General features: G+C 35.5%; 1 protein-coding gene across 1 annotated transcript; it reads left to right on the top strand.

The window, feature by feature from the left end:
- The first annotated feature begins 2,355 nt into the window (after positions 1-2,355).
- Positions 2,356-5,843, top strand: LOC111407700 (NEDD8-specific protease 1). Its single transcript, XM_023037336.1, has 2 exons — positions 2,356-2,572; positions 5,039-5,843. Exon 2 carries the CDS (start codon positions 5,059-5,061, stop codon positions 5,731-5,733), a length of 675 nt encoding a protein of 224 aa, XP_022893104.1. The 5' UTR covers positions 2,356-2,572; positions 5,039-5,058; the 3' UTR covers positions 5,734-5,843.
- The last annotated feature ends 6,291 nt before the right edge of the window (positions 5,844-12,134 follow it).

Below are 12,134 nucleotides of genomic sequence, written 5' to 3'. Positions count from 1 at the left end.
TTATGAGGTAAATAGCTGTTTGAAAGGCTTCCCATCAAAACTTTAGAAGCATTGAAGATTGAGCAAGTAAAGTGAGACCAATTTCTACAATATGACGATATTTACTCTCAGCTACCCCATTTTGTTCATGTCTGTGTGGGCATTGGTGTTGAAAACCAACTCCAACTTGTGTTAGAACATTTGTAAAAGAGCGATATTCACCCCCCAGTCACATTGAATTGTTTTAATGCACAAATCAAATTTATTTTCAACAAGGGCTTTGAATTGGACAAAAGTGTTAAAAGCTTCAGATTTAGTACAAAGAGGATATATCCAAGTGTAACGGGTAAAGTCATCAACAAAATGTATATAGTAACGAAAACCATGCGTTGAAGCAATTGGGGCTGGCCCCCACAAGTCCGTGTGAATTAGTTCCAATGGTTTACTAGTTTTAATTGTTGATGAATAAAAAGGCAAAGCATGATGTTTTCCAAGTTGACAAGCATGACAAAAATTTATTTCATTAGTCTTCAAATCTTTATTGCATAAATGAAGAATACTGGAGAGAACTTGACGCGATGGATGGCCTAATCTCTTATGCCATAAATCACAATTTTCACTAGAGCAAACATTTAAAACTTCAAGGGAAGAAATTAAACTAAGACCACAAAATTGACTTGACAAGGATGAACAAAATGAACTTGCTAAAGATGGTAGATCCAACTGATAAAGGTCATTCCTAAGTTTCCCTTGCACTAGAACCTTCTGTGAAACCTTGTCCTTCACAACACAAAAATCAAAATGAAACTCAACAATCAAATTATTATCTGCAGTTAATTTGGAAATGCTTAACAAATTTTTTGTAATATTTGGTACATGCAGAATATTAGTGAGATGTATAGCGGAGGAATTGGTATTAATTCTAGAATGTCTATCATGAGCGATACTCAACTTACTACCATTACCAACGATGAGTTTTCTTACCATAGTAATCAGACTTCATAGAAAGATTATTAACATCAGATGTAATTTGATTCGTTGCACCGCTATCGGCATACCAGGCCGGATCCCCAACAACATCTGGCGTCGCAATAGAAGTTGAGGTAGTATTGGCAATGGTGGCATTTGCTTGGTTATTTGGTTGATTAGCTTGATTATTGAAATTAAAATCAAACCTGTAGTAGCAAGTGGTAACCAGATGACCCACTTTTCCACATAATTGACGTATAGGTCGAGAGTTATTATTGAAACGGCCAGCTCTACCACGTCCTCTGCCTCGAAAACCTCCTGGATTTGGTGGTCGGTTTCCTCTACCATGACTGTGCTCAAAATAATGATTGGAGTTCATTGGTGTTGAACCTTTATTGAAGCGATTTCCCTGTTTGTTCATTGTGACAACATTAGCCCCGGAGTGAGTGATGTTGTTCATAGTGTTTAATTGTTCAATTTGACTTTCTTGAGTGAGAAGTATTGACTCAACATCAGACCAAGTGATGGTAGCCTTCTGATGAGTAATAAGAGAGATAGCACTATCATAATCATGATCAAGACCAGCAAGAACAATTGTTATTCAGTCAGATAATGGAAGGGGCTGGCTAGCTACCCCCATTTGATTGGAGTAATTCTTCATTTTGGTGAGATATTCATCAATCGACATAGAGCCTTTGATGGTCCATTGCAATTGCAGCCGGTAGTTGAGAGCATCTGCCATTGACTGGTTAGTATAAACAGTCTCTAACTTATTCCACACCTCATGGGAGGTCGACAATCCGACGACTTTTGTTAAAACTAAATCACTCATCGAACCAACGAGCCATCCAAGTAATAGTTGATCCATAGTAACCCAATCCTCATACTCTGGATTAGGATGAGTTGCTAGAATAGGTGATGCCCCATCCTCAGTTGTAGGTGCCGTCCTTGGTAGAAAGGCTGGTGGACACGATTTCTTGCCAAGAAGATCGCCATCTAACTTATGGCCTCTAATGATAGGAAGAACCATTGATTTCTAGAGAAGATAATTGTTGCGATCCAGCTTGACCACAAAGGCATGGTGGAACGTTCCACCAAATGGTGATGAGATTTTTGGACACTGAACTGGGAGAATTTCAGTAGCTGAGGAAGACATTATTTAGTCTTGCGGATGAGAAATGATGTTTGCCTTAGGAAGCCTCTGATACCAACTTAGAAATAAGAGAAATATATTGTATAATCCTCAGCTCAATAATCTGAGTGAGTTCCTAGCTACTGCTGTGTGTGTGTACATATATATATATATAGTTACAAGGATAAGATAAGGAAGAGAAAAAAAAAAAGATTACAACAAACTATTTTAAATTCAAAAGTCCTAACAGTATTATCATAACTAATCTCCAGGATAAACATATGATTTATCTTTACTAACACGGAGACATTTGAAAAAGTTCAATTAACCCCCAATCTCATCTTCTTTTGGGCCAACACATCGGCACGCCCTTATATCCCGACGCTCTTGGCTTATTCCTGAGCTTCCGGTGCAGTGAGTCTTAAATATTCGCGCAGTCTTGCTACCGACTATCTCAGTAGACTTTTCTCTTGAAAATTTGCTCCCCAGCTGGTGAGTTTCCGGGCCCGATTTCACATATTTTGGCAGATTTTTGCGTCTCTTCCCTGGACTTTATCAAAATCAAATTCTTTAATGGTTTTACGATTTTATACTCTAATAATTTAAGCACATCGCCTGTTTCTTGCGAATACAACATGCTCGATAAAATGTTACAATGAGAATAAATACTCTAATTGTAAAACTAGTTTATTTTCTGTGAGCTTGATTCTGTTGATTCCATTATGAGTACTATCGTAGCCAAATTCCAGATGTAGGCAGGCTGTATAATATCCTTTTTCACTCATGAGTTTTTACCAATGCAAAGAATGTTGTGTCCTTTTTTTTTTTCGTGTGAAAAAACTTAAATTAAGTGATTTCAAAATTAAGTACAGGATTGCGATCTGTTGCATGTAGGTCGTAGCAATTAAGATTCTATCCAAATTTAAGTATTTATCTGTGGATATTGTCTGGTCTCTACTTCACTGCGTATATTGTGTAGAATTTCAGATGCAGAAAATGTTCAGGGAGAAATTTTTTCATTTTTATCCTTTGAGATGGTTGATTTCACATCCAAACTTAGCCGCACAATACGACTTATAGATGACAGTATATAATCAGATCACTTTACATCTTTTAGTTTAAATGAAATGGGATTAAAATTTCACACTCTATAATAACTTTAAAAAAATAACATGAGAAGAAAAAAGAGAGTGTGCGATGAGAAACGCGCATTTGATATGCTTGTTTCCAGAAAAAAATTCAAGGGTTGTGTTCTGCTATCATTCAAAGCAATATGAATTAGGTAATCTTGTTAAGTCAAAAAATTTAATGAAACTTGAAATATAGAGATTACTTGATTTAAAAGTTGGTTGAAAGACTTCATATTTCACCCAGTTGATGTTCTTGAACCGAAGGAGGGGTATTTTTGCATAGCAAACTTTTCTTAGTGGCAGGGTAAACTCACCATGATAAGATTATTATGTTTACCCAAGATTGGAAGAAATGTTTTATTAGTTGTGTAACTGTGGAAAACCTATTTTATAGACCTCTGATATGAAATTAAATGGCATGATGTTTGTGGTTTGTCCATTTGTTGATAATATGCTGCAATCCTTTACACTCTTTTGAGTTTCCAACCTAAAACCTTTTGGTTGGAACATCATGAACTTGCAAATTGTCCTCCTTTTGCTGATGATATTAACTTAATTTGGACCACTCCTGGTTCTTTTGCTTGGTAACCATTTCTGCATTGTAGGCATAGTCAGTGCATCTCTTTATCTCTGCGTCAGAGTCTAATGATCTTGCATAGAACATCATTCTCCTGGGTCAAATGTGAGGGGGAGCATTGAGAAGATTTCTTTTTGAAACCTAAACAGTATACACCTGTTAATTGAACTCATAGCGAATTGCTGATGAAATAAAAAAGCATAAAATTTATCCTGCTAAATGATTCCTGAACTTACAAGCAAAATAGCTCTCGTGAATTGATTGGAAAACTCAACCATTTCATGTTGTATGTCTTGTGTTTCATAATTGACATTGAGCCTGTTAGATAGGACTGAATAGAGATGGCAACAGGAAAGGAAAATGGTCCCTAAGGTGATTTATGGGAAAGGACCCTACACTGTGCATCAGGCTCCTGTCATTGCAGGACCTATGGAGGCTTAGATGTACATAGAAAATAAGGTTCTCATTCAATCTGTAATTATTGTTCCTTGTTAGTATCATTGATAGAAAACTCAAATTGCTTACTCATGAGTCATGTCCTAAAGATACATGCCTATTCATGCACCTGATCCTCAAAATCTGTTTAGCAAAATATGTCATGGCATAGTTGATCATGTGCACTTTTTTGGTATTTCTATTGACCTACAAATCCGGCCTCCTCAGTAATTGATGTGCTGTTTGGTTTAATTGTTTTTAATTGTACTATTGATTCATGATGTTGACCTCTCTTACATTTTTAAAAGTTACAGTGATTCGTGAACCAACTTTCTTGAAAGAAAAAGCACATATCGATTTATTACATAACCGAGCAAAATCCACCTGACTAATAAGTTTACTGCATAGGATCCTGCATGCAAAAAATGTTTTTGGTGAAATTTTCCCTGCAGCAAGAACGGAACAGACAGCTTGCATGAACAATATGTTTAATGCATAAGCTTTAGAATTTGTGTGCATATTTCACAAAAGTTAAAATAAAATTTGTGATGGATGAATGTAAGTCTTAACTTACAGCTGTCAGTGAATTTAAGATGTATGTAAGAAAATGTAGATAGGAAAGTAGATGTTAAGAATGAAGACGGAAGGCAGGACTATACTTTTTTACTGAATCTTATGAAGGCTATTTTTCATTCTTTGTCACTTGAAAACGTGTTATAGTGTGTAGCATAACTGTATATTGTTTCAGTTCATAAATTTCTTCAGCTTTAAATCACATGCCGACCTCTTACATTAATCAAATTTGTACTGTCATAGCTATAATAGGTAACTGAAGCATGGCAAAAGCAACTGCTGATGAGAAAATTCTCAGTTACAACGATGTTGTTCTTAGGCGATCAGATCTCGACATTCTCAGTGGCCCACATTTTCTCAATGATCGCATCATTGAATTCTATTTTAGTTATCTGGAATCCTGCTATCCTTCTGAGGACATTCTTCTGGTACGACCTTCAATTGCTTTCTGGATAAAAGAGTGCCCAGATATTGGGAGCCTCAAAGATTTTGTAGAACCTCTACGTCTGTCCTGCCGGAAGCTAATAATTTTTCCTGTCAATGATAACACCGACTTGGACATAGCTGAAGGAGGGAGTCACTGGAGTTTACTTGCATTTTCGAGAGACGCTAACGTGTTTGTGCACCATGACAGCAGTGGTAGAGGTATGAACAAAGAGCATGCCAAACGAGTCTATAAAGCTGTAGTTTCTTATACAGATACCAGAGCTGCTTATCTTGAATGCTCCAGTACCCCAGTGCAAACGAACGGTTATGATTGTGGTATATATGTTACAGCCATTGCAAGATGTATCTGCCATTGGTATCGAAGTGATGGACCAAAAGATTCAGAGGATTTATGGTTCTGTGCCATCAAGGAGCAGGTTAGTCCATTTGCTGTTTCTGATATGCGGAGCTCAATTCTGGAGCTAATACGTAGTCTAATGGCCAATCAGTGAAAAAGTATTTTTTGGTAATTCAGAAAATGCATGTAATATATACATGTAACACGGAAATTCTTGTTTATGTACCTCAGAAGATTTTATGAAGTGCAGATTTTGATCTAAAATGACCTTGCTTTTTTTTTTTCCCCCCAAGAATATTTGTCTTCTAATTATGGTAATTTGTGAATGTAACATACATAGTTATAAACTTTTCTACATAGAGGTTTCAGCTACTTAATTTAAAGCGAGAGTGCATCCAAAAAAATTCGACCCGACCCAGATCATCGATCCGAAAAAACCATTGGGTCATTGGGTCAATGGTTCAACCGGGGGTTAGTGGTTGAATTGGTGGGTCAATGTTAGTGCTTAATTTTAATTACAAATACTTTTTAAAATAAAAAGACAGTATAAATTATATTTTATGTCACTCTAGTTAAACTAAATATATATATTTGGCTTATATTATTTGTTGCAATTCTACATCTACCATAGTGGTCAAGGTTTCAACCTTTCAGTAAGGTAATGCGGGTTCGAGTCTCACTTCATGCAACTTTGATATAAATTTTGTTAGGTACCAAAACATGCCTGGTTTAGGACATATATGAACCGGTTTGGGTGGTTCTTGCCCAGTTTGATTGTAAATGTACCAAATAGTGCCAATCGTACCAGATCAATGTTCGGTTCACCGGTTTTCGAGCCGAAGACTTAATAACTATGTTAACATAGCATTTTCCAACATTGTTGTGCATATATAAGCTTGAGATTAAACCAAATATGTGCAAACTTTTCTGGATAACAACTTAAAAATCCATTTTATTTAATTTATAAGAAGGCTACCCTGCAAAAATAGGAGCTCATATTTTTCCATGAAGAGTGATTTTTATATAACGCATATGTAGTTTTGATATTAATATGTGATCTGTAAATCAGCCCTTGTTCGAGTCTCATTATTTGGTAAAAGTAGATTTTGGAATATTGATTTTTTAGAGAATATTTGGTTAAAAAGTAGAGAAAAATTTTAAATTTACGTGTAAAAATTATTTTATTAAGTGCTTGTTTAGTTTAGATTTTAAGCCAATTAAAATTAATTTTTTTACCGTTATTTCATTATTTCAGCCGTCATTTTTGAATTCTTCTCTCACAGGTAGGATCCACTTTATCTCGAACGATAAAAAAATCAATTATTAAAATCCCTTCCAAACAAGCTATAAGAGAATGTATGGTTGAAAAATAAATTTGGAAAATATGTGTTATTGAAAAATGGGGCTCAAACAAGGGTGGTAAGCCCCTTTTTGTTTTCCATTCATTAAAAATTCTTTTTTCTACATAATCATTTTAACCACATTAATACAATAAAATAATTTATATGTAAATTCAAAATTTTTCTCTATTTTTTAGTCACACATTCTTCCAAAAATCATTAGTCAAAACCATGTTTTAAAAAAAAAAAAAAAAGACACCAAACAAGGGCTAAATTTTTGAGTTCAAGATTAAGAATTTTTTTTTTTTTTTGGGGGAATAATATTCCTCTTGATGTGTATATAATAACTTATAAAAGGTATGCATGTAATGGGCTAAACAAATTTGGTTGGATATTCAATTAGACTAAAGGTAGATTTGGTGATGGGGAATGAAGATAAGAATATACTCACCATCATCCACCCTATCCAATTTCACTCCCAAATCCTAATTATTTCCCTCCCTCTCATTTCTCTCTCTATATGTCTGCATGAAGTGGCGTCCACGGCAACAGTGCTTTTAAGCAATGAGGACTTGATACCGACTTAAAGAGACTACGCTCTCGCCAATCCTCGCTTTGCCGCAGTGGCATTGTGGCTTTAGACTTTTGCATTGCAATTACCATACGGTGGTGAAGTGATGGTCTGTGTGGTTTTTTGTTGAAGTGCGGCTGCACAATTAGGTATTGAGGTGCAGTTACTTGACGAGGTGCTCTATCTCGCCTATTTATTCTTGTGTTGATTATTGTGGTGGTAATAGTTGATAGTGCCTACGGCGTATTTGGGGAACTTTTTTTTAATTTTTTTGTTTGTGGTGTGGTAGAGATGAGGAGGCTGTTGGTAGTGTGGTGGTGGAGGTGGCGGGGGCTGAATCAGTGGTGATCGAGATGGCAGTGGTCTAGGATTGTTCTCAATGACCGTCGGAAGGTTAATATTAGCTGGAGTGTAGTGGTGACTATCCATTGGTGGTGACGATGATGGTAGTGGACCATGTGGTGGTGTCGAGTAGCATGAAGGACACGAAAAAGAAGCATAGAGGTGGTCACAAATTATTTGGTGTTGGTGTGGTGGCATGACGATCGGGGTATGGTGATGTGGATTGAGGTAGTGGTGGTGGAGAGAGATGAAGAGTGGTGAGATGGTGGTCACAAATGATTTGATTGGTTGTGATTAATATGTAATAGGTGACCAATAAAATATATAATTTGTGACCTAAAAATTTGTTATGTTGTGACCAATAATTTGATAATCTGTGATATAGAAATAATTTCTAACAAACTAATTTGATATTTTGTGATCATGAAATAAGTTGTGACTTAAGAAATTTGTGATTTGTGACCATTGAATAATATGTGACCTATTATCTTGATAAATTTGTGATCGAAAAATAAGTTATGACCTATAAAATTTGTGATTCGTAACGTTGTAATTGTGTCTAATACATAATCGTGACCATATGACCTTAATATATTTAATTAACAATATATATTTTTAATTAGTTATTTCATAAACAAAATCTTATTAATATTTAATTTTTTTGAAGATTTAAACCTTGTTTCTTAGTTTTGAAATGAGTTATAGTCAATCTATTATATCTGAAATTTTCCCTTTAGCTTATGTAGTTTTCGAGTTTCACTAGGTTAGGTAATTATTTTATAGCTTCTTTGATTTGGGGATATATTTAATTGAATCTTTTAAAGATTTTTTGGAATTCAAAAAGTTTATGGTAATCAATGTACATATCTCGAGACTCTCTAAGGGGGTTATATTCTATTGAAACTTTTGAAGACTTTTTGAAATTTATAAAGTTTACGAGTATTCAATGTAAAAGTTTTTAGAATCTCTAAATCAAGACTTTTATCGAAAAAGTTTTTAAAATTTACGGTGTATTCAATTGAAACTTTTTAGAAGTCTTTAAGTGTTGGGATAATCAAATTGTTAATGACCTTTAAATAGTTTTATAGAAGTACATAGAATACTAACTTTTAAGTAGAAAAGTACTTACAGTTAAAAACTAACCTTGTCCCATTTTTGGCGTTAGCGGCATCTGTTCGTCGTATCCATCTTGGCTGTCAGCATTTCTGTTTAGGTTTCCTTTTGATCGATTTCTATTCAGCATCTAGTGAAATCTCCATCCGACATTTCAATTCGACTTTAACTTGTGGATTGTCAACGACTCTGTAGTATGAAATTTTGTGGGTTTCCGATAATTCTGGTTCTGATTTCCTTGGATATCAAAACTCCATTTGTCAATTTTAAGGCGATCGTTGATTTTTTTTTTTTTTTTGTTTATTTATTTTTTTGGTTGTCAACAATTCTTCCGTGTTGATTGTATACTCCATGGAATGGGAGATTTCTTCCTTGCTGATCGGAATCTGGTCTGTAAACTCTTGGTTGATAGTTTTTTAGTATCGAGTGCTACCGCTAATCTTTTATCCTTGCAGGTTAGTGCATTGGACTGTAGTATTTGGGCTGCTTTATTTGAGCGAAAATTTTGTATTTACATCATTACGAAATAAAAATTCAACTAATACTATGTTACGTTCATAATTTAGAAAATACTCTCTAAATTTGTAAATAATTTAACAAATACTACAAACCAAATTTAGATTTCAAAAAATGTTATAACTGACGTTTTTTAAATCATCCTAACATTAATTACTCTCCAAAATCAATGCAAATTACATAATTCATAATGGACAAAAAGGCACCCAAATTCGTCTCCGCCTAGAATCAAAATCTGGTTTCTTTTCTTCAATATCAATCCATAAAGAATTAAACATTGTTGCAGAAATATAAATTACTAAATTGAATCTTCCAAATTACAAGGAAATTGTAGAAGACCGCGAAGTAAAATGAAATTAGGCTATTATTTTGTGATGATCTAGCACCACAAGCCTAGCTCATTTAAGAAACGATGATGTGAATCCGAATAACTAGATCGCTATTAAACCCACAAAAAAAAAATGACACAAACCCTAAGAAAGCAAAAAATCAAAGTTTAGGACTCAATTCACAAATTTGCACACCAAACAACCAATAGTATATTAAATTATTGACCTTTTGATCGCAAAACTTATAAATTTAATTCGGATTTGGATTTAACCCAACCAATTAATGAATCAAACAACCACAAGGTAACAAAGACACGAAAGACCTTTTGATTAAACAATTAATTGAATCTTACCCGAGTTTTGAACGTTACAAGATCGCGAAAACTTGATAAATTTGGTTGTTCCACACAAGAACAAATATTGAAAGTGAAAAAGTCTCTCGAATTAATTCTCATAATATCAAAATCTTAAAAATACAATAATGAAATAAATTTCCTATTTATACTAAAGTCTAGAAATATGGAAAAACCTGATTTAAGAGTCCTAAAATAACAAACTTGCCAAAAATAAGAAATTGAGTCAAAATAGGATTCTCACGAGAAAATTGCAACTTTGGTCCCGAAGTATACTATGCAGCCAACTATGGCCTAACTTGGATCATATCATCATCTCTCTCTTCGAAAAGATTCAACCCCGAATCTGCACCTGGTTCACAGACTATGCTCATTCCATCTGCTTGACCACTATCCAGCCCTCACTTGAAACTGTCATATCCCGCGATGCCATGGTTGATTGACCCCTCGTCGATGCTCCATAATTGCTCCAATTATTGCTCCTCAATAGGATACTCAAGTGGCACTTCTTCACGTAATAAATTTTTATGCTCATGCACCATAGAATTATACAAATTGTGGAGGGATATGTTAGCCTTCACCAACTCACTTCCACCACCAATCCCACTCTTCTTTGCATATAAGCTCTCCTTTTGTTTTTTTTTCATTTTTCCTCCATCAGCTTTCAATTTCAATTGATCATCACACACTTGTTGGGGTGTTAAAGGTACAAGTGTAATGATTTTTCCATCAATGTCAAAACTGTACCTATTTCTAAACCCATCATGCTTCACCTTTCTATCATATTGCCATGGTCTACTCAATAATATATGTCCCGCATCCATAGGCACAACATCACACAACACTTCATCCTTGTACCTCCCAATTGATAAATTCAATAACACCCTCTTGTTCACCTTAACCTCTCCATGATCATCCAACCACTATAATCTATATGGTTTTGGGAGTTTAATTGTTCTTAAACCTAACTTCTCAATTAATGTGGTATTAGCTAAATTTGTGCAACAACCTCCATCAATTATTAAATTACATACCTTATTTTCCACGTGGCATCGTGTGTGAAAAATATTCTCCCGTTGTTGCTTCTCTTCATTCACCTTGATTTGTGAACTGAGTGCACGCATCACTACTAATGCGTCCCCTTCAACTGGATACTCCACCCCGTCATCATCACTAACATCTTCTAACTTAGGCATTACATCTTCATCACTATCACTCACCACTTCCCCACTGTCTTTCAAAATCATGGCTCATTTGTTTGGACACTGAGAAGCAATGTGTCGTGTTCCCAAGCACTTGAAGCACTTGATGTCCCGATTCCTAGGTTGACGTGGTTCCGCCTTTGGTGCAGCCTTGCCAGCATTGTTATCCTTTCTCCTAGGTGGTTCAATTTTATTATTGACAACAGCCTCATCAACCTTTGCTTCTTTCCACCTAGACTTCCAAGATGAATTAGGCCCCCATTGATTACTAGCTCCCCGTTTTCTCTTCAACTACCTCTCAACCTTCATTTTTGCATGCAACATATCTTCTAGTTCCACGTAATGCTACAATTCAACAACATTGGCGATGTCCCTGTTCAACCCATTCAGGAATCGTGCCATGGTGGCTTCCCGATCCTCCTCCACAGTAGCCCAAATCATTAGAATTTTCATCTCTTTATGGTAATCCTCCACACTCCTCGACCCTTGGTACAACTCCTGTAACCTTTGATGAAGCTCCCTATAATAGTGGCCAGGCACAAACCATTTTCTCATCACCGCTTTCAGCTCATCCCAAGTAGTTATCGGACTATCCCTATTCCTCAGTCATGAAGTGATCACTTGATCCCACCAAGTGATGGCGTAATCAGTGAACTCCAAGACTACAAGCTTCACTTTCTTCTCCTCCGAGTAGTCGTGGCACTCAAATATCAACTCCACCTTTTTCTCCCACTCAAGAAATGCCTTTGGGTTACTCCTACCTCGAAATGTCGGAATTGACATTTTAAT

The sequence above is a fragment of the Olea europaea genome, chromosome 13, assembly GCF_002742605.1.
Source record: "Olea europaea var. sylvestris chromosome 13, O_europaea_v1, whole genome shotgun sequence".
In the NCBI taxonomy this organism is placed as follows: domain Eukaryota; kingdom Viridiplantae; phylum Streptophyta; class Magnoliopsida; order Lamiales; family Oleaceae; genus Olea; species Olea europaea.
This window is presented reverse-complemented; position numbering and strand designations above follow the sequence as displayed.

Coding starts and splice junctions, on each gene's coding strand:
- LOC111407700 (XM_023037336.1), top strand. CDS start 5,059: ATGGCAAAAGCAACTGCTGATGAGAAAATTCTCAGTTACAACGATGTT.